The sequence below is a fragment of the Corvus hawaiiensis genome, chromosome 17, assembly GCF_020740725.1.
Source record: "Corvus hawaiiensis isolate bCorHaw1 chromosome 17, bCorHaw1.pri.cur, whole genome shotgun sequence".
In the NCBI taxonomy this organism is placed as follows: domain Eukaryota; kingdom Metazoa; phylum Chordata; class Aves; order Passeriformes; family Corvidae; genus Corvus; species Corvus hawaiiensis.
Window position 1 is genome coordinate 3,522,222 of NC_063229.1, and position 27,471 is coordinate 3,549,692.

A 27,471-nucleotide genomic window follows, 5' to 3' on the forward strand; every position below is an offset into this window, starting at 1 on the left:
AAAAAGGGTGAAGAAATTTTGTTGTCAGGCACTTGAAGAGGCTGCAGAGGGAATCTCTGTCCATGGTGGTTTTTAAGAACAGCATAGACACACATAGCTGGGGATGATACAAAAATATCATTATCCTGTCTCAGGACAGGAGGTTTGTCTAGGCAAGCCCTGAGCAGTGAGGAAGGTGTTGGGACAGTGCAGGTGCAGCCATCAGCAATCCATGTGCTCCAGCTTCATGTCAAGGAAAAATGTCCCAGAGTGGACAGTCTCATATGACAGGAATATCAAAGCAAAAGTCTGCAGCAAAAGAAGGAAGAAGAATTTGGTGGGCGAGCATCTTCAGTGTTACAGCAACACCAAATGTGTCTGCTCAGCTGATCAACATCTTTTCTCCAGTGACCAGGGACAACACCCAGGGAACGGCTGGAGCTGTGCCAGGGGAGGGTCAGGCTGGGTATCAGGGAAAGAAAGGTTCTTCCCCCAGAGGGTGCTGGGCACTGCCCAGGCTCCCCAGGGAATGGGCACGGCCCCGAGGCTGCCAGAGCTCCAGGAGCGTTTGGACAGCGCTGCCAGGGATGCCCAGGGTGGGGTTGTTGGGGTGTCTGTGCAGGGCCAGGAGCTGGGCTGGGTGATCCTTGTGGCTCCCTTCCAGCTCAGCATATTCTGTGACTCTCTGATTAAAGAGCTGCCTGCAGTACCTGAAAATCCGCAGCATCCCTGTAACCCAACAGCACAAATGGGGCAAATACCCAGGGAAACAGGGTGGAACTGAAGCAAGCAAGAAAAGTAATCTTTGAAGTTGGGTTTCAGGTTTTAACAGAAAAGTATTGTAGTCATCTTGGGAAAAGCTAAAACTAGTCCTCTCCTGGCTCCTGCTTTGTCTCCAAAGTGATGGTTTTGCTTACAGAGCATGCTGGGGGCCCTCACTGCCCACTGAGGCAAGTGGGAAAGGCAGAGGAAAGGAAGAGCAAGGATAGACAAGATGTTTCTTGTAGGTGATGACAAAGTTAAATGATAGAGTGTGCATAAGTTTACATCACCTAATGGGAAGTTATGGGCCTTCAAGAATCCAAACGGTCTGGAAATATTAAAATGTAAAACAAACCCTGTAACAATGCTTGGGCTGATGGCTCTGCCTGCTTTAACACTGTATCTTGCATGAAACAGATGACCTTTAAATGTCAGAGTTGGTTGGGAGGCAAAATTTCAACACCTCGTTGTAAATAAGTGTTTTCGTTAGTGCTGTATTTTTTTATTAAGCAGTATTAGGGAAATGGAACGAGGAAGGTGGTCCTGCCCATGGCAGGGGGTTCAAACTAGATGGTTTTAAAGGTCCCTTCCCAGCCAAAACATTCTGTGATTTGATGACAAAGGGATGGGAGGATCTGACACACAAGGCTGAGAGAGCCTGGTTGTTCAACCTATAAAGACAAGGCTCAGAGGGATCATATCAGTGTGTACAGAGGTGAATAAACAAGACAGCCAGACTCTTCTGGGTGACAGAAGGGGCAGAAGACACAGGCTGAAATACAGGAAATTCTGCTTAAACACAGAAAAAAGAGGTTTTATTATTAAGATGGAACAGGTTGCTCAAAGGAGTTGGGGTGACCCCATCCTTAGAGGTACTCAAAACCCAGCAGAACGTCCTGAGGAATCTGTTCCCGTTGCCCCTGTATGAGCAAGGAGCTTGGACCAGACACTCTCCAGAGCCCTTTCCTACACCCACAAGTCTCCAAATCCAGCTGACCAACCAACCTCTACCAGCACAAGCTCATGCAGATCATGGTCTCTTTTCCAGCTGGTACTTGACACCTGCATGGGGGGTTCAAGCTATTTAGGAGGAACTTCTTCTCAGAAGGGGTGATTAGACATTGGAATGGGCTGCCCAGGGAGGTGGTGGAGTCACTGTCCCTGGAAGTGCATAAGGAAAGACTGGATGCGGCACTAAGTGCCATGATCTAGTTAACATTGTGGTATTGGGTCACAGCTTGGACTCGATGATCTCAGAGGTCTTTTCCAGCCTAATTGATCCTGTGATTCTGCATTTAGGAGTGAGGACAGGCTCCTTGCCACAGGAACTGACTGTGTCCCAGGAGCCATTATCTCCAAAGGTGAGAGATTATTTCACATTATTAAAAAGCAGAAGAATGTACATTCTCACATACAAAAAGCCCTCGATGTCCTGACAACGGGGTATTTACAATGGCATGTCCCATTAGAGACATCAAGGGCTCACTTTTAGGATATGGTGGAAATCTCTGTTCAGAACCAGATCAGGAGAAGCTCAGCAAGAGAAGGGATACTTTCATGGGAATGACAACATCCCAACACCAAGCTGGTCAGAGAGAACAGTGGCACAGCTGGAGGCCTGTTATTAGTGGTGTCCCCCAGGGTTCAATCCTAGGCCTGCTCTTTTTGCACTTGTTCATCAGTGACTTGGATGAGGCGGCCAATGGCTCCCCATCAGGGTCACTGTGCATCCCCTCAGAGGGATCTCAGCAGGTTGGAGAGATGGGCAGAGAGGAACCTTCTGAAACTCAACAAGGGTCCTGCACCTGGGGAGGGACAGCCCCAGGCACCTGCACAGGCTGGAGCCAACCTGCTGGGAAGCAGCTTTGTGGAGAAGGACCTGGGGGCCCTGGTGGACAAGAAACTCCCCACGAGCCAGCAGTGTGTCCTTGTGGCCAAGGTGGCCACTGGGATCCTGGAAAGCACTGGGAAAAGCATTGCCAGCAGGTCAGGGAGGGGATCCTGCCCCTCTCCTCAGCCCTGTGAGGCACATCTGGAGTGCTGTGTCCAGTTCTGGGTTCTTCTGGACAGGAGGGACAGGGAGCTCCTGGAGCGGGGCCGGCGGAGGCTGCGCAGCTGAGGAAGGGACAGAAGCATCTTTCTGATGAGGAAAGGCTGAGGGAGCCGGGGCTGCTCAGCCTCGAGAGGAGCCCCAGCTGAGAGGGGCCCTCAGCCCTGGGTGTCCCTGGCTGCAGGGAGGGCTCAGGGCAGGGCCCGGGCTCTGCTCCGGGGCCCGGCAATGGCACCAGAGCAACGGGCAGGGCCTGAGCCCAGAAAGTTCTACCTGGACATGAGGAAGAAATTCTTTCCTGTGCAGTGACCGAGCACTGAACAGGCTGCCCAGGGAGGGTGCGAAGTCTCCCTCACTAGTGATATTTCAGAATCGTCTGGACGCAATCCCGTGCGATGTGCTCTGGGATGGATGGCCCTGCCGGAGCTGGGAGGTGGCACCAGATGCCGCACCGCAGTCCCTTCCAGCGCGATCCGTGCTGGCATCCCGCAGCTTTGCGAGCACGGGAGGAGCTCCGTTCCCCGCCGCCCAGCGCCGCCCTCAGCCATCCCGCCGCCGCCTGGCGCGTGCGCAGCGCGGGAACGCCGCAAGTCGCGCGAGGCGAGGCGGCGCGGCGGGCGCGCGCAGGCGCGGGGCGGGGCGGGCGCGCGGCGCTGATGCAAGAGCCGAGCACGGACTGACCCCGCGGCACCGACCCACCCCGGCCCCTCCGGCCCGCGGCCCCGACCGGCCGCAGACATGTCCGGCGACGAGGTGAGACCCGCCGGCCGCCGCCGCCACTACCACCCGCGGGAGAGCCGCGCCCGGTGGCTGCGCCGCGCCGGGGCCGCCGCCATGTGGGCGCCGGGCCTGAGGCCCGCGGCGAGTGCGGCCTCCGCCCTGCGCGGGGCCGGGGCAGGGCGAGGGGCCGGGACGGGCGGGGGTCCCGCCGGGCCGGGGCCGAGGCGGCGCGGGGGCCGCAGGCCGGGCCGGGCGCGGGGCCGGCGCCTTGCCCGGAGCCCCGCCGGGCCCGTGGGTGTGTGCCGGGGCCGGGAGTCCTGGGAAGGCCTGGAGCTGTCCGGGAGCTCCCGGTGTGCTGCCGGCGCCCGCCCCTGGCACGGGGACGCCGGAGAGGGAGACAGATGGCCCCGCCACCGATTCTCCATCGTGTTCTGCGCTATTTAGCGAAACGCAGCGTTTAGGCAGTTACCACTCGTTTCCTGGAGCTTTACTAGCTTGGGTTTTAACCTTGAGAGCCGAATAGCAACATCTGAACAAATAATTACTTCACGTTTTCCGGATCTGGTGGTGTTAGTCTAGGCCCAGTACCAGGGAAGTTGATACATCCGTGTCTGAAAAATTTTTCAGTTGTTTTAAGTGCCGTGCGTTGGCAGCTTTAGTGGCCTCATTTCCATTGCTCTCATGGGGAAAAGGAAAGTTTTCCGTGTGTGAGGTGCTTATCAGGCTGGTGTAGCTCGTGGGAAGCTGCCCTGGCTGGATCCAGGAGATGGCTGCTTCTGGCCTTGTATGTTCGCTCTGGTGTTGTTTTAAATACCTGTGTGGCTTGTTTCCTTCAGAGCAAGGTGGTCACTCAAGCCTTGGAGACAGGCTTGTCCTACATCATAAAGAACTGGTGTAATTACGACTTACTGTAGTAGGAGCTGTGACTGACCTACTCAGCTGCTTTAACATCTAGAATAAATACGTTGCATTTTTGTGCCTAAATGTGTCATGGGAGCTGCAGTTCTCATGTCTAGGCTGTTCTCTGCACTCATGAATGCTTGCATCAGCTGCTGTCTGACGCAGGTGATCACAGGGCCAGGGACGAGTTCATGGAGTGTCCTGGTTTGAATATAGTTTGTATTCAGTAAAACTGGTTTTCTTGCACAGTGAATTAATTTGACATTGGGGTCATTCCTGGGATCTGCAGTGAAGTTCCACCTCTGGGCATGACAGAGAATAAAGATGATGGCAGATAACACAGTTGAGCTGTCACTGTTCTTCAGGCTTTGGTATGAGTGTGAGTGCAGGTGCCTTCCAGAACTTCTGTGGCTCTGGTTGCTGGGAGCCAAATACTTTGATACTGATGTAAAGTTGGTGAAACTTTTTAAAGCCTGTGAAGTTGAGGAGAGTGAAGACACATGAAGACTGGGATAGATGGTAAGAACTTCGTTGTGTTGAACTGCAGCTTAAAATTTTCAGAGCTGTGTGTGAATGAAACTCATTGGTGGGAACGTGCCCAGAGCTGAGGCACAGCAGGGGTGGCACAGGCTTATTTTGTGAGGGGAGGTAGTCTGTTAATGTCTGTTCAGTTTATTAAAAATCCTGAAATGTACATAATCCTACTGAAGATCTGAAAGTTCTTTGAATCCTGCAGTTTTGTGAAGCTTCAGGCAATAATATTAGAGAGTGCTGTGCTTTGAGCAGCCAGAAAATTTGAGTGCTGCTTGATCTTAGTAATTTTGCATCTCACCATAGACATAAGTCAGTGTAGTGTAATGACACCTGAACTAACTTGATCAGGGCAGGGGTGATGTCTGCTTCCTAGACATGCCTGTGTTTATTCAGACTAAGGAAATGGGATTTATTTGTGACTTCTGTTGGAATCCCTGCCGTTTGCCACTGTCACAGCAGTTCAGAGGATCATTGGCTTCAGTCTTGAGTTGCATTTGGTCTATGAAAGTGATGTGTTTCCCCCCTGTCTGTTTGTTCACTTGCTAATTTTCTGTAAGTTGGGATTTTGACTGTGTAGGCACTTGAAGTAAGGAGCAGCTATATGGAGATGGATGTGAGAAGGAGCCATGTGGTCTACAGAGGAGAAAACCCCTTATGGGAATTTGGCTCTGAGAGCAGAAACAGGACAGGAATTTTTAACTTTTTTTCACACAGGAAAAGCATCCATGTTTGTTGTGTTTGTACTAGAGGCTGCAGTTCTTTCAGTAGAAAACCTGCAGCTTTGTAGTTTGTCAGAGCTTAAATGGTATCAGAAAGTTTGGACTAAGCCAATGTGCTGAGCAGAGAAAAGGAATAAAGAAAACTTGGAAACACCTACCTCAGAAAGCCAGAACACGAACAGCCGGGTTATCAGGCTGGTTCATTTATGTCATGACTTGTTAAAGCAAATGTGACCTAAGGCTCCTGCTGAGTACTTGTTGAAGCCCTTGGTGAACAAAATATTTCAGGCTTAGGCCTCCTCCTCAGGTTGTGGAGTGTGATGTGTTCTGAGTAGGTGTTGGGTGTGCAGAAGCCTGGCTTGCCCTGCTTGGCTGGGGTGGCCCTGCTCAAGGCCCCCTGGGTTTAATGCTGAAAACCCATCTCCTGCATCCAGGAGTTGTCTGGGTGTGTTCAGTGTGGTTAGGCTGCAGACACTCTGTCTCTGTAGGCACAAGAGATCCTTTATGGTGGTTCAGATGTCTTTTCCTTCACAAAGAGAGTGATTTGGGGCAGGGGGGCTGGTTCCTTCTTAGAAACTGTTACATCCGATCGAGGCATGATTTTAGGTTTGTTTCACGTGAGAGAATAAAAATCTCTCCAGCGTCTTGAAGAGCATCTTCATGGAAATGAGTCAGCCACTTGTGCTTGTTCCCAAGGCTGTGGACTGTGTCCATGCAGGCAGCTTTCCTGCTGTCCCAGCAGGCTGGGGAGGACCAGGAGGAAGCAGATGTGTAACCAGTTGGACATACTGTGATTTCTGTGCATTACAGGAGTGTGATTCACACCACTATCTAAGGAAGCAACAGAGGAAAGCCCTTTGGCAGAACTCCTTTGAAGATCATTCCAGCACAGCGTATGCAACTAAAGACACGCTTCAGCAGTTTGAAAGCCTCAGTGTCCCGTGTTTGTGCAGGCTTTGGGGATGTTGTGCTTCAGACACCCATATGAGCAGTTTGCTGCCTTTAGTAGAGCCTTTATGAAACGTGTGTTTCAGAAAATGGGAAGAATATCACAAGAATAGCATGTGTAGGAGAATGAGAAGTGCAAAGAAGGGTTCCGTTGTGGGGAGAGGGCAACCAGCAGACTTCAGGGTGTAGCTGAGCAGGAAGTTGGACAACTGCTTTTTGGTGAAGTGCTGGTCCTTTCCTGAGTGAGGGTGTTCATGATGGTGAACTACAACTCGGTGAGAACATTCTTCCATTACTGGATAAAAAACATTGGAAAAAGTGTCTAAAATTGTTGTATTTAACATATGCTATGGTGTGACAGTCCAGGCAGATGTGTGTAACAAACTGACCAACAGCTGGGATGTCAGCATGTGTCTGAAGTGAAACAAAAGGCCTTAATGTGTTGGAAAAAATCCCTCAGGTCTGCAGATGATGAATAGGTTAAAAGTGAGTCTGGGGTTAGTGCCTTCCTCACAGTCAGACAAGGGGAATTAAGCTGCTTTGCTGGCTGAAGAGCGCATTAACAGCTTTTAATCACTTGGTGTCTGAGGTTCAGTTTCTCACCTCTGGGGAGGGATAAGGATGAGACCTTTGCCATTTCACGGTTTTCAGAGCTGATGCAGGTCTTGCTGTATCACCAGCCCCTTCTAGGTTTCGCCCTCATCCAGACTGTTCTTGTCAAGACAGTTGGCAAATCTTGCCTTTAATAAATCTGGGAATGAATGTGTCTCACAAGTGGAAGCGATGTGTGATTGGACTGTGTGCTTTGATGGGGTTAAATTTTCTTCTGATGTTGGGTGGTGCTGTATTACTGCAAAATTGGAGTCCACAATGGTCATAAAATAGAGACGGTAGCCAGTCTGTCAGAGAGTCACAGCTTTAACATATTTTCAGCTGCACTAATTAGTAGATGGCAGGAAACTTGGACTACAGGAAGAGTAGCAGAAGCTGTGAACTCTGTCAGTTTTCCCTTGTAATTGACACAGTTGAGGTTGAGGCTGAGGACCAGTTTGGGAAGAGTGTTATAAGTATTAAATGAGGGGTGATTATTGAGCTGCTAAGGAACTCTTGACTTTTACAGATGATTTTCGATCCTACTATGAGCAAGAAGAAGAAGAAAAAGAAGAAGCCCTTCATGCTGGATGAGGAAGGAGGAGGAGACACACAAATGGAAGAGACTCAGCAATCAGAAACAAAGGAAGTTGAACCAGAGCCAACAGAAGACAAAGATGTTGAAGCAGATGAAGAAGACAGCAGGAAGAAAGGTAAAGTGAATCCATGTAGATAAACTCTCAAAGGTGCTGTTTTGAGACTACAAGGCCTGTTTCAAGAATCTGGCATCCCAGAGTACAATGTCAGAGCCGCGGTTTGTTCGGAGATTTGTGAGTAATCTGTGCTGCTTGTTTGGAGGGCAGATTGCTCTCCTGCTTGGCATCACATTCACAGACATCACCAAGTTCCCAGGGGCTAATGTAATTTCCATTTTTCTGACTCAAACAGTCTTTTGTGTGAGGCAGTGGAAAGAGACTCTCTAAAATAGTGTGGAGTTTTAAATCTTCCACGTGCAGGTGTTGCAGTAATTCCACAAATATGGCTCTTCATCATTTGAACAATTAAGCGATAGCGCGAATAACAGAAACATGGTTAAAGGAGTTTCTAGTTTTTGGACAATTCTGAATGTTATAACCAAACCAGAGTGTTCTTTGGAATCTTTCAGGAAGTAAGTGTGTGATTGTGTATAAAATCTTGCTTTTTAAATTGAGGCCAATGTCATTTCAAGATTACCTAATTCAGAGAGTGCCATTAACTTAAATCCGTTTGTTGATAAAATTGGCTCCTGCTGTAGACCAAAGAAACTGTACCTTCCTCCTGCAGTTCTCTTCTCATTTTTTTTGTCCAAGCATATCTAATGACAAAAGTAACTAATTTATCTTGTACAGCAGAAGGAAAGATGAAACATTTAAAGAATCAAAAGACACAGTTAGAAGATGCAGAAACTAAAACAGTATTTGGGGGCAGCGGGGAATGTTCTCTTCAAAACCTGAAGGATATCCACAGGGGTTACACATTGTTGCTCATGTCTTACTGTAATGTTTTAAAGGTTTGGATGTAAATTAGAAACCTTAATGTCTGAACTGTTTCTACAGTTACACTTCTTTAGGCAATCCTTTGTTCTTTAGATACAACAGATGACTTGGATGATTTAAACTTCTTCAATCAAAAGAAAAAGAAGAAAAAAACAAAAAAGATATTTGATATAGATGAAGCAGAAGAAGGTGTAAAGGTTTGTTTACATAACTTGACTATGGCTGAAAACTCTCTTGCTTTCATTTTCTTGAGTTTAGCAGTACAGGAGTTGTTTCAAGTCTGTCATTGTGTCTTAATGCAGTTCATAATTAAACTTTACGTGTCTTTCATTTTTTTTGATGAACGTGTTGCTCCTGCCTGGGCTTTTTGTCCAGAAGTGGAAAAACCTGCCTGCTCTGCACAAAGAGCAAATAATTCAGCAGTATGTAGGAAGGGTTGGTTAACCTCAAGGTTAGTTGTCTTTTGGGGTTGGAGAGGTAACTGGATGTCAGAAGCCACACACAGAACAGTCCTCTAAAGGCCAGCCCTTCAAATAAAGTGCACATATCTGCCAAGAAATCTGTTTTCACTCTGGTGTTTTCTTTAGAAAGGATTGGCTACTGTGCTGTGTTCCTGAAGGTGTACAAGATATTTTTACTCTTCTCAAGTTTTATTCCAAGTAGTGTTTTTGTATCACATGTCAGTGTAACTGGCAAGCCCAGAGAGCAAGAGGACAGAGAAATGTTACGTTATGTATAAACCTCCTCTTCAGATTCTGCCTTTTGGGGAAGAAAATGTTCCTCTGATCTAGCCCAGAAGACAAAATACTTGCTCTGTGTTCTTTCAGAGTGCAGAACTGTGATAGCAAACTTGAGTAGCACAGCTTTGCTTTCCCTTACTGCCTGCCACGAAGGGTGTTTTGTTCCCTCCTGCCCTCAGATGGCTGCTGCCCTTAAGTATAGCCTGACCTTGTTCCTGGCTAGCCAGAAGTTAAGCCAGAAAGTGCAAATCTGGCCCTGCTCCTGGCAGCAGTACAGGGCTCTCTTGAACATGCTGGAATTCCATTCTTACCTGTTGGGTTCCAGGGCTGTGGTGGATGTTACCCATATTCACCTCTGTAGTGTGCAGCTGGTATTATTTCTGATGCTGTGCAGTGGAGGTCTGTGTTTAACACTGGATAAACTACAGCCTTACTTCTTTGCAGGAATTGAAAATTGAAGGAGATGTGCCAGAGACAGTAGAACCTGAAGATGACCTTGATATTATGCTGGGCAATAAAAAGAAGAAAAAGAAGAATGTGAAGTTTCCAGATGAAGATGAGATAATGGAAAAGGATGAAGGTATAACCTAGCTCAGTGAGATGTTGCAAGTGAAATGTATTCTACCTTGTATGTGAATAAGTTCTGTTCAAGTGCCTTTTTAGTTCCAGAATTTGTCAGAAAAGTGTTCTTTAAAAGCACTGTATAAATTTCCCATGAGTGCTGGTGTCCCCTGTTGACAAACAGAGGAGACTTGAGTCCACATCTTAGTGGAATTTTATTTCATGTAAGCATGAGGTTAAAGAATGTCTCTTAATGAATCCCCAAAAACTTTCTTTACAGCATTTGAGGATGAAGATAGCAAAAAAGATGATGGAATTTCTTTTAGCCTTCAGTCAGGACCTGCGTGGGCAGGCTCAGAAAGGGACTACACATATGATGAGGTAATGTTCCAGAGACTTTTAAAACATATTTGCTATGTTCATCTGCATCAGTAGAGCCTTATGCTCGTATTTCCTATTTCTAACTTCAAAGTAAAGGACTTGCAGTCAGAAGCTCATTAGCAGACAGCTAACAAAGCATGTCTTCTATCGCAGTCATTTTCATATGGGGCAATACTGGTCATAGTTCAGACACCTCTGCCATGGGCAGAGCAAATCCGTGGGGAAACAGTGTTGGGATTTTGCATTTATCAGAACGTTTTAAGTGTGTTCTGAAGCAGGTGGGGAAATGCTCTTAGGCAAAGGTACTCTGATATTCACTGTGAATGCTGTTGCAGGTGGCTTTTAGAGGTGAGGTACTTTGAGACATGGAAAATGCTCACGCGGGTGTGAATCCCTTCTTTTGCAGTTGCTCAATAGAGTTTTTAATATCATGCGGGAAAAGAACCCGGACATGGTGGCTGGAGAGAAGCGGAAATTTGTCATGAAGCCCCCGCAGGTTGTGAGAGTAGGGACCAAGAAAACATCTTTTGTCAACTTCACAGATATCTGCAAATTGTAAGTTTCCTCTTTGGATTTCCCAGGAATAGCAGATGGATACACTGCTCTGTGCTCCTGTGTTGAAAGCAGTGTTTTCTGGCAAGTGGCTGTGGCCAGGAGTGGAAGCTATTTCAGTCAGAGAGCTCATTACATTGCTCTGTGAGAAGATATTTCTGAAAATAATTTATTGAGATAATTTCTAATTTTATACTTAAAATACGAAAATGGTACATGGGCTCTTGGGCTGAAACTTGGTGAGTTCATTGGCTTCTGTCAAGCTGGGTCACCAGTGGTACTTATGTGCAAGCCTTGAGGAGAAGGGTGGGAAAGGTTCTTTCTAATTTGAGCTGACTACAAATACTGTTCTCTCAGTAAATGGTGTGGACTCCAGTAGTGTTTTCCCACTGTTTTCTGCAGTGAGATATCTATGTCTTAATTATGTCTTGTGAAGACAGATCTGTTCTTTGTGAGCACTTCTGGGAATGCAGATCTATGGGTGTCATAAATGTGCCAGAAAACCCAGGGAGTTTTTAATGGTAGCTACTAACATTTTTCCAGGGGATGGGACAGTTGGAATGAAAAATCTCTAATAGAAAACTTCTGTTCCCTAGTTGCTGTAATTTTGAGTTTGGTTTGGTGGGGATGGTGGGAGGTTTTTTTGTGTGGACTCTTGAGGTTTCTAATGTCCTCAGTCATTGTGTGTGTGTACTCTTTGGTGCAGGCCCTCTGGCACTGCTCCCTTTGAAACTTGGTAACTTAAATTGGATTTACCCTGCCAGTCCTGCATAAATACCAAATTTCTCTGAAAGGGAAAGGTTAAACATTTCCTTACTTTATTTTTAGATTACATCGTCAGCCAAAACATCTCCTGGCATTTTTGTTGGCAGAATTGGGTACAAGGTAAGGCTGCTGGGCTGTGGGTGTGCTTAGGCTCAGTATTGATCAAATATAACATTTTTGGGATTAGATCTTTATACATGTGCTGGAACGTGGGGCTTTTGTTCCCTGCACTTCAGTGCTGTGTTGGGTGATTGAGGAGAGAACATTTTAGTGAGGAGGTACAGAGTCCTCCTTTCCAAGTCTTCCAAGTCCTAGGGAATGGTCTTGTTCACTCCCATGAGATAAGCAGGTGAGGGTTGTGCCTGGGCAAAACTTCCTGTAGGAAGTAGCTCTAAATACCTCAGAATTTTGCATTTTTTTCCCTCACAAAGTGATTCTGGCTGTGCTTTTCTTGAAGAACACATCCTTACCTTGCTTCATGTTCCTGATTTGTTTTAACACTTCACACCTGCAAATGAAATAATTAATTTTCTCTTTTCAATTAGTGGTTCAATAGATGGTAACAACCAACTGGTAATCAAAGGAAGATTCCAGCAAAAACAGATAGAAAATGTCTTGAGAAGATATATCAGTAAGTAGAACCTCTTTTCCCACTCAAAATTTCAATCAGGTCCCTTGTGATGCCCAGGGGCCCATGTATGGCCCAGGTGTGTGCCCACCATGGAAAAGGCTGAGGAGCCACAACTTCCCTTTATCATGGAATAATGCAAATACAGGTGGTTCTGCCATGGTTAGGCCACATGGGCTGTACTCAGTCCTGCACTAAAACATGCCAAGGAAAACAGAGCATTTGAGAACTGCTTGTTTTCATCTCAGTTTCGTGTCTTGGCTTTGATGAGGACTCTGGACAACAACAGTAATTGTTGATTTTGTAGTCTGTTGTACCCATGAATTGACAGATGCAGTGTGTGTGTGTGTCACTGCTGGGCAGAGGACTCAGATTATGTGTCACAGAGCTCCTGCTTCAGTGCTGTGTCAGTACCAGCGTTGCTGACACCTGGGAATGCTGCTTCAGCAGAGGAACCCGGGCAACAGCAGTGGGAAGTCTGTCCTGGTTATTGATTTTCAAACACCCGTGTCAGTGCAGGATGTACCACATCCTCTTTGTTAACCAGGGGCAATTTTTAGGTTTTCATAATCAGCCTCTTTGAGGTAGTAGGTGTGTTTGAACAGCTTTTCAGGACAGCTGTTGCACAGCTGCTGCTGCTCGATTAACCGCCCGTTCCTTCCCCGCAGAGGAGTACGTCACCTGTCACACGTGCCGCTCCCCCGACACCATCCTGCAGAAGGACACCAGGTTATACTTCCTGCAGTGCGAGACCTGCCACTCCCGCTGCTCCGTGGCCAGCATCAAAACCGGCTTCCAGGCTGTCACAGGCAAGAGAGCACAGCTCCGTGCCAAAGCTAACTAGGTTTGCTAATCAACACTGGAGGTGGCAAAGTGTTCTGGGGAGATGGGACTGGACAGGTTTACAATCGGAGTGGATTTACCATTGTATTAAAGCAAGGCTGTAAAAACGACAAGAAATTTGGCTTTTGATTGATTGGTCTGTGAAATCCTTGCAAGATGCAGATCCTCAAGCTGTTCACATACATTTGCTCATTGAATATATTTTACCAACTGTAAGGAGCGTGATGGGAAAGGAGGTGCTTTTTAATCCGTTCAGACTTCTGTAAAACACGAGATAAATTAAAGATACTATAACAGTGAGTGTCTTGGATTTGGATTTTTCCTTCAGTTTCCTCTTCCAACACTGGTGGGAATGGTTGGCGTGTTGTTCTGCAGATCATGTCACTGAGCTATGTCCAAGACCCAGAATGAAGTTTTAAGATAAAGGTTATTTTGCTTTTACATAACAGACTTATTTTAGTTCTGCTGTCATGAAACAGAGAAAGCAGTCACAGAGTCCCAGGGCTGACAGGCCAACACGAGCCCTGCTCCTGCTTGCACAGCCGTGGGTGCATTGTGCACAGACAGGGGCTCAGGGCATGCTGGTACTGCTTAATTAGGCAAAAATAGCTCTGAGAGAGTTCAGACACCAGATTGATGCTGAATCTTAACACAGAATCAATAAACTGTACTGTAAGTTTTCATAGTGTCATAGTACTAAATTTTGCAATTTCTAATAGAGAAACGTTTATATTTCTGAAGTCCTGCACTCTTCATCACTTTAAAAGGAATCTAAATGCAGCAAAAAACAAATAGTAGGTCTAAATGTCATTGTATGGTGGCTGCAATACAGTCTTCTATAAATCTCGAATTTGCAGGGGACACTGCCAAGTAATTTGGGTTCCAAATTAACACTTTTTGCTTCAGGATCTTCCCATGCCCTTCGTCTGCTGGCAGTGGCAGTGACCTCGAGGGGACACCTGGTGCTGTCCTCGCTGGGTTTTGTGTAGAAATTGTTCCAGCTGGGGAGTACAAAGATGCAAATGGGGAGTGAAATTCCCCCCTGGGTTGCAGAAGTGGGGACAATTGTCACTTGATTGCTAAAATGTCCCAGGGGGAGGGAAAGGTGCAGCAGCTCAGGGCCCCAGGCACCCACCCCTGCAGGTCAGGGGAGCAGCCTCCTCCACAGAGGAACTGGTCCTTCTGAAGGCAATAAAGCAAACACCACAACTTGAAGGGTTTCTACTAAGTTTTAACCTTTGTATGTTAACACAGAGCACAGTACTGCTGGGAAGTCACTCACTTGCTATTTGAAAACTTTGACAGCACTGTAAGGTGAAAAATCAAGGTTTTATGGTTGGTTTCTTAAAAGCATTTTGAATTTCAAGTGAGCTATAACAATGTTGGATGTATCTTAAAGTGAATAAAGCCAGGATCAGTGCCTCTTGTAACATCATTGTTGTATTGTTTCTTCCTCTAGCAAAGAGTCTCCTGTTGGGAGTAATACCTTGGAGAAGTGCAAGTTGCCTTTTTGTTCTGGTGGCTTGCTGGTGGGACACCCTGAAATAGTTGAAGAACAATGATACTTTGTTCTAAAATGCTTGTTTTTCCCTGGGTCAAATACCTTTAACATACTTCAGAAAAATACAGTGTGGCCTTGAGCTGGTGCTGTATTTCAGTGCTTTAAATGAAAAGTTCCATTTAGTGAAATTGGATCAAAAAGATCCAAGTTGCATAATAAAGGAATAAATAATTGCTCCAACCTCTCAGCTGTGAGCTCTGGCTCACAGGAGAGTTTCATAGGTGTATTTTGTAGATGTGCTTTGAGCCTGTGCATGAAACCCTCAGGGCTTTTAATGACTAACATTTGAGTGCAGCATCTTGAGCTGTAGGCTCAGATCTTGCTGTGGAATGACCTCCCTAATGCAGGAAAAGTCTGTGTCTAGGAGCAGATACTGGTTGGGCTTTATTTTTCTTAGAAAAAACTTCCAGAGTACATTCAAAAAGTATTGTATGAACACAAATGCCTCTTAGGAGGCTGATGTGAGTTTGAAGTGCAGTTGTGCTCAGAGGCAAAAGAGTTTCTACTTGAGCTGGCTGTGAGAAACAGCTTAAGGATGGTGTTCTTAACAGAGGAAGAAGGAGGTGGTAGCTGTGGTTGCCCTGGGTCTGTGTGCAGACATCTTTCTGGAGACAAAGCTGTGTTCTCCATGTTTTTTTTCTCTCTGAGCTGGAGATCGGCAGTGTGGAGATGTGGGAGCCAGATTTTGGGTACTGACAGGCCCTGGGTGAGCAAGAGCTGAGCTGCTCCTCTCCATGGATTTTGCTATGCCCAGTTCTCCACCTGATCCAAGTAATCTGAGCAATGCAGAACTGTTCCTTCCCAGCAGTGAAGGTGAGATGCCTTCCAGCCCAGAACATTCAAGAGAAAGTCATCTGAGATTTGTTCCTGGAGGAGTTGGGAGAACCAGACAGGAGAATTGCTGTTGTGGTCAGTCAGCCTGAGATTTACTGATGTCTTGGAAGAATAATCTCTTTATGCCCCCCCCTTCTGCCAGGACATGCTTTTATCTCCACTGTCAGGTGGTTGCAGCTTGAAGGGTTGAGGACCTTGCTCACATCCCTGCAGTAACCAGGGTAATGGGAACATCTCATTCCCTAATTCAGCACAAATCCAGTGGGATCAGCTGCCTTGGGGTTCCTGTGCTTCTGTTCTGCTGAAATCACTGGTGGCTACTATGAAAATCAGTGAGAATAAACTCCATTGCTGGGAGTTTCTGGCCAGAACAAGAATTTAATCACTTTTTGTAACCACAACTGGTGTAAAGGAAGAGCATTTATGAAATGCCTCCATCGAGAGCTGGGAGTTTCTGGTGGTCCCAGGCCTGTGACATTGTGCAGTGTGTCATCCAGGACTGGCCACCTCACCCTGAGATCCCTGGTTTGGGGCAGCTTCTCAGGGAGACTGGGGCACCTGGGGTTGTCTGCAAGGAGAGTTAAAAACCAGATTTTCAAAGCTGCTGCTACCAGGACAGGGTTTGTCATGAATTTCAGGGGGTGTTGAGCTTTAATCAGGTGAAAAGACCTGAGGTGGTGGCTGGTGGAGGAGGCACAGGAATAGAAACAGCAGGAAGTTCCTGAAAGTCAAGAAAAGGGGAAGTTGAGTGTGATGCTGACAGCTGAGAATCATTAGAATTTATCTGTTCATCTTGTGAATAACATTTCTCCAGCTCTCCATTCTGCCCCTGTGCTCAGTTTTTCTCTAGAGGTTTACTCCTGATTACTGGAATAGTATCCAAGAAGGGGAGAGGCCCGGCTTTGAGAAGGATGTGAACACAGATGTTGAACAGAAATCAGCAGCTGCACAAGAATTTACCAGTTCAGAATCAGGCTGGATGGAGAGCAAACTGCAAAGCCTCTCCAGCTCCTAAAAGAATTGCTGGATTTTCTGTTTCTGAATTGTTCCTGCCATGGTGAAGGTCAGTGCCTTGTTGCCAGAGTAGCAGAGGACCCGGGTCCCAGGGGGATCAGGACAAGCCTGTCCTGGGGAAAACCTTTCCTAGGCTTTTGGCAGCAGTGCCCACTTCTGGAGTCTGCAGAGGGTGGGATTCTCTCAATGGCCATGGGAGCAGCCAGGGTTAGGCTGGACCTGTCTGGCTTTGCTCCTCATTCTGCTCTCTGCATTTATAGGGACATTTGGCAGTTCACAGCTTGCTCTGGTTCCAGGGGTTTGGGCACCTTGGGAAAACTCAACTGGCTCCAGTTTGGGATAATAGCTAAAAGGATTTTGGGTGAACAGTAAAATCCTATGGCAGAGAAAGGAGCACAATTCCCTGTGTCCTTTCCCTCAAACGCAGAGAGCTGAGGGAGCAGAAAGGTTGCTCTGATCTGATCAGTTGCTTAAAGGATCTCATGACAGGAGGAGGAAAAAGGCTTTTGAAGGAAGATGTTACAGGGAAATACCCTCCTGAAGAGAAACAAGTTCCAGGGCTGCTGCTGATCCTTAACACATTACCTCACCTGGACAAGCCTTTGCTTTGAAGGGACCTCACCAGTCCCTGAGCTAAGAAGTTTGGTGTTTGCAGCTCTTTCATTATTTTATCTATTTCAGTGATGAAGACAGGGAAGCGCCTCCAGAGGCTGTTCAGCCAGTGTTTAGTTTTTATTAGCTTGAACGCTGCTTTTCCTGCAGGTGTTTCACCATACGTGGACTTAGATAAGCTCCACATAAACATTGCCTTAGGTATCACACGCATAACCCTGTGTGTTCCTACACATCCTCCGTACCCAGTGGCTGTCAGTCTGTCAGTCTGCCCCAAACCCATGGGAACAGGTCTTTATACAGAACTAGAAATTCCAGCTGGCCCTGGAAATGTGTTGCTGCCCAACAGACCTGAGGAACTGGGTTTTCCTCACTGGAAGAAAAACACTTTCTCACTTCCCTCTGCCCTTGTCTGTAAGCCCAGGCTCACTCCTTGCTGCCTGAGCTTGCTGTTCATCCTTTTTCCTTTTTGCATATTGCAAACACCTGCATAATTCTGAAATAAAACACTTTACCTCTGTGGTGGGAAGCATTTTTCTGCCCAATACCCACCAGAAGTGTGTGGTACATCCCTTCCTCCCTCTCTTTTCAGCCCATTGCATCTCCCACAGTGGTCTCTGGAGTCACAGAAGTTTTGTGTTTTCTAACAAAAGCAGCATCCTTAATTCTACATTCTGTAGTAAAGCACATCACTTTTAAAATTAATTGTTTCTGTCCCCAGCCCTGCTTTGGGTAATTATCCCATGAGTTTGGTGTATTTCTTTCTTCAGTGTGAGAGCATTGCACTGGGGGGGAGCAGGACTGTGGGACTGATGGCAAAGCAGTTTGTGCCCTGATTGTCACCAGTGTCAGGTGGTTTATTACAGTGAGGAAAGCTGGATGTGATTAATTTTGAAAATAAGGCACAGAAGGCAAATGTAAAATAAATTTGCAGTTACATTTCTTGTTTTGTGGACTGAAATGCCTCTATGCTGCTCGTTGCCCTCAGACCCTGCTGCAGGCCTTGTGCTGCTTTTGTTCAGCACCAAAATTGCCTTTTTTCCCACCAAGGCTGTGATAAAATAAGTTCTGAGAAATGTGAGCTCATCTGAAATGAAGCTTAAAACGTTTTTCTTTGCTGCCTTGTCCCCACACTCCCCAACAGCCTCAGACAACAGAGGGAGGAGATGTTGCTTTCTCTACTCTTCTGAAGGAGCTGTGCAGGCAGCCCTGGGGTTCTCCTGATGTGATTTGTGCTTGAGGCTGTGGGTGCTGTTGAGGGAAAGCCCTTGCTTGGGGCTGCCTGGGGAGTCTCAAATACTCTGTACATGGCACTTTGTTTTTAATTTGAGGCCTTCCCCACTTCCCCAAAATTCATTTAAACTGTGTGCTGAAGCACATTGTTTCCCTTTACTCTTTGTTCTGAATGAAGGAGGTGGCCTTTAAATCCTGTCCCTGGCCAAGAAAATCCGTGGCTTGAATCAAGAGGAGTGTGCTGAGGCTGGAGCCCCTCTGTCCCTCTGGAGATGCCGTGGCCACTCCTGAGCTGGGCCAACTCAGCACAGGGATGCTCTGGCCAGTGTGGGCAGGAAGGGAGGAGCCAAGCTGGGGCACAGAGCGCAGAGCAGGAGGAGATGTCCCAGCTGAGCTGCCAGGCCTGCTCTCCTCACCCCATCTGGCTCGGGCTCACCCAGCAGGAGGAAGCTCTGAGTGTTTGCAGTGCTGGGGCTCTGCACCCTCGTGCCTGGGCCAGCCTGTCAGAGGAAACAATCCCCTGCCTGGGAGGACATCTGGGCAATGGAAGGTGCTGAACTGGACGTGTTCTTGCTGAGCCAGTGCAGGGTGTCCATCCTGACACCTGGCTCTGTCCAGGGCAGGCAGAGCGTTCCCCATGTGGCTGAGTCCTTTCAGCACCACTGTCCCCATGCAAGGCTCGGGGGTGTTTTCCTGCCAGAGGATGGACAGACTCCACCAGGAACCTGTGGGGATCTTGACTACATCTCCAAATGTTTGCAAAACTTGACTGATAAGAGGAAAAAGAGGGAATTGAACCTCCTGCAGGTAGCAAGAAGACAATGCAGGAGGGATACGACCACTGTGACAGACACAGCAACTGGCTCTTACAAATTCCCCAAAGAACAGTCCCGTTACAGCTGCAGTAACTGAAATGTTCCCAAAGTGCTGCACGGCCTGGAACTGTGATGCTCATCAAAGTTAATGGGAGTTACTAAAGTCAGTGAGGGTTTTTGTGGCATCTCCTGAGTCAGACAGTGCATGACTGCAGGCATTTTGGCCCCTGTGATTGATTGTCTGTGTCCAGAAGCACCTGGAAGGAGCATTTGGGACTGGAGTAACCCTGCTCTGCTGCTCTAATGCCTGCCCAGGCCAGCATGGGAGAACCAGAGCACCAAAACTTTCGGCACATCTGCTGATCCCATCTCATCCCATCCCACCCCACCCCATCCCATCCCATCCCATCCCATCCCATCCCATCCCATCCCATCCCATCCCATCCCATCCCATCCCATCCCATCCCAAGTGTGTCACCAGTCTCAGACATTCCCGTTTCCTTTGCAGAGGTGCAGGCAAGGCAGCAGGCACTGAGACTTTGGGGTTGTTTCTAACCAAGACCACGCTGCTTTTGCCACTGATGGGATGGCAGCAAACAGAGCAGTCCAAGTGAGAAGCCAGGTGAGGTCCAGGACACTTGGGAATGGGACATCCTCTCTGTGGGTGGTCAGGAGTCTTTAACAAAAGCTTTTTTCAAGCTCACACGTGGCAACTGGTACGTGTTCAGTTGAGCTACTCAGCTTCTGACTATGAGCTTTCTTCAGACTATGCAGATGTTGAATTAATTGTTGCCTGTGGGGTTGTTCTGGAGAGAATGGACTGGCCCAATCCTTGTCCTCCCACATGCCAGCAGGACAGGGGGGATTTACAGGGAGCGACTCCTTGGGGATGCTGGACCATGGAAAAGGAGGTTGGGTGCATATGGGGTGGGACCCTTTACATTCATTCAAAAGCTCACGGAATTTGAAACATCTTTTTTGCATCATGGATGTTTAAAGGGCCTTGGGGAGGACCCCACACATCTTTCTGTTAGCCAGGCCAACCCTAAAGGCCCAGGAGCTGGCTGTGCCTATGAGCCAGAAGATGAGATGGGGAAGAAAAACGGGTTGGTTTAACTTCTATCTGGAACTGAGGAAAAAAGAATTTATGACTTTTGGAAGAACAGGGAGGCAATTTAGGACAACTACAAGAGTGTCATGGGGCTATGCAGGGAGAAAATAAGAAGAGTCAAAGCTCAGCTTGAACGTAATCTGGCTACTGCCACAGAAGACAATAAAAACCGTTGTTGTGAATACATTAGCACCACCAGCAGGGCTAAGGAGAATCCCCCTCCTTTATGGGATGTGGCTGGGGGCCAGTCTCTTTTCTCAGATATCAAGGGATAGGACAAGAGGAAATGGCTTCAGGCTGTGCCAGGGGCGGTTTAGGTTGGATATGAAGGAAAATTTTTTCATGGAAAGGGTGGTCAGGCATTGGAACAGCTGCCCAGGGCAGTGGTGGAGTCACCATCCCTGCAGGGATTTAAAAGAGGTGATGTGGCACTCGGGGACATGGGTCAGTGATGGCCTTGGCGGAGCTGGGGGCAGTTGGACTGGGTGGCCTTAGAGGGATTTTCCCACCTAAATGGAAATGTGGGAACCTAATGTGGGAAAGCCCCTCAGAGCAGGGGTGACCCCTCCTGGCTGCCCATTCCTCTCCTGCTGGAGCCAGCAGGGAGCTGTGCAGCTGGTTTATGGCCCAAAGGGTGCATGAAGGGGTCAGGGGTGTCCCTTTCCCACCCCCTGCTGCCCCCTCACCTCTCCGTGTGGGTTCTCTTCACCGTCACAGAAAGACCTTGGTGAGCACCAAAACCCCAGAACTCATTTCCTTGGGGCCCCACCTACAGCCAGGAGCGGAGTGAGCTGCCCTACAGGGGCCTGAGAGCTCCCCCAGTCCCTCACTCTCCTCCCAAGATAATGAACAAAATCAAACCAGTTGTTTGCTGGGAGACTTTGGCCGTGGAGTGACCCAGCCCCAGCCCCTGAGGCACTGCAGCACCTCAGAGCTGGGAACATGACTGAAGGTCGGGCTGATTTCCATCTTCTTGAAAGCCAGTTTGACTTGGTTTGGTTTTGGGTTTTTTTTTTTCCCCCTCCTGTTGTTCCTCCTTCCAGCCACAGACACCCAGCCATCAGTCTGATGCTGCTGCTTTTCTCACCTTGAACGGAACTGCTGACTGATGGCAGGATGCATGGAGAGATGGATGTTGAAACATCTCAGACTCACCATAAACTCAGGCAGCTTTGCCCTCCAGTGCTGGATGGTGGCTCAGCCACAAAGAACCCACCAAGGTTGGATGGGCCTTGGAGAAACCTGGTCCAGTGCAAGGTGTCCTGAAGAGATCATCTTTAAGGTCCTTTCCAACCCCAGCCATTCTGGGATTCTCCCCATGTGGTCACTGGTCCCTCCTGACACCACTCTGGTGCCAACCAGAGCAACACTGTGCTTAAGAAGCAGTTTTTGGCACTGCTGGCTTGTGCAAACTGGCAAAGCAGCCAGATTTTTCCAGTCTGTTATGAGCTGGACAAGTGAAAAATCCAGAGATTAAAGGCCAGGATTTGGCCCCTGCTCTCCTGCATTAAAGAAGTTTCCAAGCCTCCAGGGAAAAATCCCAGAGCCCCTGTGAACGCAGATGTTTTGGTCAGCCCAGTGGGATATACCTTGTGGAAGGGAAAGCAAATCCTGTGGGGAGAGCGGAGGCTTGGAAAGGGAAAAAAGCCTTGTCTGGAACAGAAGAAAGAAGTGTGTGTGTACAGCAGACAGAAGAGAGGGGAGGCAGATTAGATTTCTTTCTTTTATTATACAGGATTGTATGTACAAGGTCACCTCTCTCCCGAACATCAGCATCACAGTCAGTTCACAGCCACACCTGCAGCTCATCTCTCCAGGCCTGGAGAACAGCTCAGGACAGCACGGTGCAGACATTGCACAGGAACCACAGGGGAAGGATGGGCTCTCCCTTCAAGCCCTCCTCAAGCAGCCCAAACTAAGAAATGCAAAGGAAACTTTGTGCTTCAAGGGCCATGCATGCTCCAGGATGGTGCCAGGGAGAGGAAACAGCCTGGAGCTGTTTTCCCTTCACCCTTCCAAGAGATGCCGTGGATGAGGTTGGAGCACTTGGGACCACCCAGGGCCAGGTGTGGGAGGGATTGGCCAAGGGGAAGGTGTGGACAGCACTCTGGGTTCCAAGCACTGATGTGTGTGTGTGTTCTGGAGGGGAAGGGGGTGGGCAGGACACACCATGTATGAAAAAAGTGCTGTGGGAGTTTCAGTCCCGTCTACCCCGGGAAAACAGGACAAGCCCAGCAAGGAGAAACGAGAACGGCTGAGGCCTCTCGGGTGCGGGGGTCCCACGATGAGCCCTCTGCTCACAGCACCGGGCAGGGGGCAAAAGCAGCTGGGATCTGGGGAGCAGGGGGGTGCTGGCACACCCACATGCATCGTGCTCGGGGTATTCCCTGTCCCCAGCCTCGGGCACGCTGTCACCCCGGGGATGGAGCTCAGGCAGAAGCAGGAGCTGTCGCACCACTCTCCTGATGTGCCCTGACCGGGGCAGGAGGAGATGTGGGCAGCCAGGGAAGGGGCTGATCTCTCTGGCTCCAGGCTGCAGGAGGAGCTCCCTTCCTTCCAGGGAGCAGCTGGTCCAAGGAAAGGGTCTCATCCACAGCTGCTGGCACCCCTCACTCTGCAGAGGCTTGCTCAGCCCTTACATGGTGGAGAATGAGGACACCAAATCACTGAGGGTGACGTGTCCTTGGTTTCTCCTGCTTGGGATCACTTGCTTTCCTGCAGCTTCCTCTCCCCTCCCCTCTTCAAGCAGCTTCCCAGAGCGCAGCAGCTGCTCCAGCACCGACTCCTTTCCACCTGGAAGTGACCCTGGACACACAGCAGCTCATGGGGCGCAAGAGACGTGACAGGAGGTGGCCGTGCTGGGGGACAGCTCACCCCACACCTCTGACTCAACAAGATCTTCAGCACAGGAACACAGATTGTCCAAACTGAGACAGTACTTTTCCCCCAGTCAGGAAATGCTCTGGCTCTCACCTCGCACAGGAAAAATGTCTTTATTGGGTTGGGCTCAGTTCTCTCTGCTCTCCTGCAAGCAGCTCTAGAACACCTCTGGCTCCCTTGGGGACACAGCTGCTCTCCTGATCTCTGTGGTGGCTCTGGGTTGTGCAGGTCTGGCTCCTGCCTCTGGCTGCAGAGCTCCGAATCCATTGCAGGGGTGGTGGGGATCCGCTGGGAGGATAAGTTTTCTTTGCCTTTGCTTTACAGATGGATGGAAGATGTTGGGCCATGTTTCTTCTTTGAATGCCAGGTAGAGATGACAGCAGCACTTCCATTCAGCTTGTCTTGCTCAACGTGCCAGGACAGGGTTTAGCCTCGTGCTTTCCTCACACTGTTGCTCACAGCTGCTCTGGGTGGGCTGCAAGGAGAAAAGGGGAGCTACAGCACTGTCCTTGAACCCCACAGATTTGTCATTTAGGAGAGAGGGTGAGGGACTGGCCAGTGACCCAGCTGAGCAGCCAAGCTCCATGTCTCCACATAGGGGATCAGTGGAACAGAGCCTCTCCTGAAGCAGCAACCCCCCAGCCCAACATGCACAGAACAAGAGCTTTGGCTCAGAATCAGCAGCAGGGGAGCTGTACCTGGTTACTGTAGTCTGGCATCCTCCACATCTGTGTAATGGCTGTTCTCCTGCAGGGAAAAGGAACCACAAACAGTAAACCCCCGTGTCCCTCCTGCCCTGCCTGGGGCGCTGTGACACCTCGCATGTGGCCACCAGCTGGTCCCCTGGTGTGGGAGAGCAGTGCCAGGGTGCTCAGTGTGATGGAGGAGCTACAAAACACACCTGGTATGGACACCAGGGGCCAGGGCTGTGCTTGCTGGCACAACAGAGGCCCAGGCAAAACCACACAATTCCTCTGGCTCCTTACTCTGAAACGGCTCTGCCAAACAGACCTGGGGTGTGTAATTCCCTCCTGGGCTTGGAAGTGATGGAATCATAGAATCATTTAGATTGGAACAGACTTCCAAGATCATCAAGTCCAACCATTAACCAGCACCTCCGTGTTCACTTCCCTGGGCAACTGTTTCAATGCCTGACCACCCTTTCAGTGAAGAAATTTCCCTGATCTCTGATCTAAACCTCCCCTGGCACAGTTTGAGGCCGTTTCCGCTCATCCTGTTTCTTGTTCCCTGGAACTGCCCCGTGATGCCAGCGTGCATCAGTCCACAGAGGCAAATCAGAGTCCTGATTCTGCTGCTGAGCACGGGAACTGTTTGCAGCAGTCCCAGTTTGCAGCAGAACTCATTTTCCAGAATGGTAACACACATTCATCACTACAAATACCACAGTAATGGTGCTGAACTGCTCCCCATGCAGGGGGTTTGGAAAGCATGGCATGTTTTTGGACTGGCTTGATGGTCTTGCAAGTCTTTTCCAGCCTTTGTGGTTGTCTGGAATTTCCTGCTGGAGCTGTTGTGCAGTGCAGCATCGCTGGGAGAATGGGGTGCTCAGCAGGAGTGTTCAACCTCCTGCACAGGGGGAGCATTTCAGGGATGGAAATGGATCCAGCAGTTGTCTGCAGGGGACACGAGGGAGTCCAAAAGGAAAGGCAAGGAAACAGGCTGTGCCTGAAAGCCAGGGGAGGTGTCCTTGCTGGGGGCAAGGATCAGGGACAGCCCAATGGGGCTGACACCATGGCAGGCATCTCCTCACACCACGGGTACAGAGGCTCCTCTGGAGGGCTGCAGGACGGGGCACCTCCACCACCCTGGCATCTGGGGGGAAGGAGCAGGGCTGGAGCAAGAAACAGGAGACTTTTGGAGAGCCTCAAGAGTAAGTTCCTGACCCAGCTGACCAGGGGAAACATTGTTCTCATTCCTGATGGCCAAGGAACACCTGGTCAGGGATGTGAAGGTGGAGAGAAGCCTTGGCTGCAGAGCCCATGGGACTGTGAACCTGAGTAACCTGAGAGAAGTGACCAACACCAAGAGCAGGATCAAATCCCTGAACTTAGGAGAGCAGATTTTGGGTTGTTTTGGGACCTGCTTGGCAAAATCCCATGTGAGACTGCCTTGGAGGCCGAGGAGGCCCAGGACATCTGGGCTTTTACTGTGTGAGACTTTCACTGAGCCCCCAGCATCAACCCCAAAAACCATTTGGATGCAGACTGGGCAGATAAATGACCAAACCTCCCTGAAAACAGAAGAAAATCTGACTGCAAATCAACCACTGTGTGCTGTGAATACCTGAACACATCAGGATACCTTTTAGCTCTCCCTCCAAAGCAGCTGTCTGTGTGCAGGGATCTCCCCTTGAACAGATCCCTCAAGACACCCCTCACCTGACATCAGGCATTGCTGGGCTGGCAGGTGACCTTTTTTGCACAAGTGTGACATTTAAGGCACGTACACAATGATCTTTGTATCCCATAGTAAGTGCAGTGAACAGTACCGACCACCAATCCAACTGCACTTACTAAATATTTTCCATACCCAAATGTATGGCTCAGAACTCAATGATCTCCATCAGCTCTGAGTGACCTCTGACTCTTCTCCTGTCACTCCCCTGCCCCTCAGTGCCAAAGGGATTTTAGGGACCCCATTTGGGTGCCGTGTCCATGGACAGCAGTGTCCATGGTGACAGCCACACTGCTGTGTGTGAGCCAGAGAGATGTGGGACAAAGGAGTCACTCCCCAGGAACTGGGGACACTTCAGAAGTGCTCAGTGCTGGTGCAAAAGTGCTCAGTTGAGGTCAGAAGCAATACAAAGGCTGGCTCTGGCAAGCTGCCTTGCAGGGCTCGAGGAGCTCCCTGCACATGGCCTGCACACATTGACTTGACCATCCAGAGCACTTGGGAGCCTGTCTGAAGCTGGCAGTGAAATATTTCTGGTCTTGATGCCACATCAGGACCAGGGAGTTACAGAAAATAGAGATGTAAGTGAGCTGAAATAGACATCTTGTTCCTCATAATGAGGACCAGCTCTTCCCAAACCATTGCCAGCAGATGTCTCTCCACTATTTTCTTACCCCAGCAATGGCAGACAACTGCCCGTTTTTTGTGACAGGCTGTGTGCTGCTTTATCAGCATTAACATCAGTAAGTTTCCCCCTAATTTCTACCCTCTGTTTCCCTTGATGTAATTCAAACCTGGACTTCCTTTTCCTGGCACAGAGCTTGTGCCTTTCTTCTTCCCAGTGCCTGGAATGACGTCTCCCCTCAAGCAGCTCCCCCCAGATTTGGCAGGACTCATGGACTCCAGCCACGAGGCCCCAAACCTGGAACAGCTGAAGGACCCTATTCAGAGCCCTCACCCATCATGGCTCCAGCAGGACAGAGCAGGAGAGCACAAACCAGCTGGGAGTGTTTGGGGTTGGAGGAGCTTTTAGGCCTGGGGAAATGCTGTGGATGTGCAGCATGGCCACCCCAGGGAGGGGAGGTGAGGAAGAGGAGAGGGAGGCTGAGATTCATCCTCACTTCTGCCACCAGCAGTGCTGGAGTGGGGATGGGTTGGAGCTGTGCCAAGGGGCCACTCAGGGCAGGTCATGTCCTTCTACCCTGGAGCCCTGTTGGCCTCAGCCTGGATCTGGAACTGGTCCTGTTCTCAGCAAAGGTTTGGTTTGGGATAAATGACAGTGCTGGCAGTGGTTACACAGAGCCTGGTATGCCCTGTGATGTACCCAAACACTGGGCTCCCATCCAAAGGCACATATTTGTCACTGGGTTCCCCAGGAACACCCCTGCTTGGGGCAGGACTAGGAGCAGTGGGGCAGATGTGTGCCTGGCACCAGCGGTGCTGGCACTGCCCTCGCTGGGGGTGCCCTGGCTCGGTCAGACCTTGGTTTGTGCCATGGGACAAGTGCCTCTGGAGAGGGACTTTGGACAAGGGCCTGGAGAGACAGGACAAGGCTTCACATTGACAGAGGGCAGGGTTAGATGAGATATTGGGAAGGAATTTCCCTGTGAGGGTGGGGAGGCCCTGGCACAGGGTGCCCAGAGAAGCTGTGGCTGCCCCTGGATCCCTGGAAGTGTCCAAGGCCAGGTTGGATGGGGCTTGGAGCAGGCTGGGATAGTGGAAGGTGTCCCTGCCCATGGCAGGGGTGGAACGAGAAGTTCTCTAGGGTTCATTCTAATCCAAACCCTCCTG

General features: G+C 49.2%; 2 protein-coding genes across 3 annotated transcripts in view; one reads left to right on the forward strand and one right to left on the reverse strand.

Moving 5' to 3' along the window:
- Window positions 1-3,415: 3,415 nt before the first annotated feature.
- On the forward strand, window positions 3,416-13,508 carry EIF2S2 (eukaryotic translation initiation factor 2 subunit beta). Its single transcript, XM_048321946.1, has 9 exons — window positions 3,416-3,544; window positions 7,733-7,916; window positions 8,832-8,935; window positions 9,923-10,058; window positions 10,320-10,420; window positions 10,827-10,975; window positions 11,801-11,857; window positions 12,283-12,368; window positions 13,034-13,508. The coding sequence occupies exons 1-9, from the start codon at window positions 3,530-3,532 to the stop codon at window positions 13,207-13,209; spliced, it is 1,008 nt and encodes a 335-aa protein (XP_048177903.1). The 5' UTR covers window positions 3,416-3,529; the 3' UTR covers window positions 13,210-13,508.
- An 8,589-nt stretch (window positions 13,509-22,097) lies between these two features.
- RALY (RALY heterogeneous nuclear ribonucleoprotein) overlaps window positions 22,098-27,471 on the reverse strand; it is a 116,881-nt gene continuing 111,507 nt past the window's right edge. For both annotated transcript variants that reach the window (XM_048321669.1, XM_048321668.1), the window contains 2 exons: window positions 23,967-24,015; window positions 22,098-23,743 (listed from right to left, as the gene is read on the reverse strand). In XM_048321669.1, coding sequence (XP_048177626.1) covers window positions 23,971-24,015 — 45 coding nt within the window. In that variant the 3' untranslated portion in view covers window positions 22,098-23,743; window positions 23,967-23,970. The remainder of the gene's footprint in view (window positions 23,744-23,966; window positions 24,016-27,471) is intronic.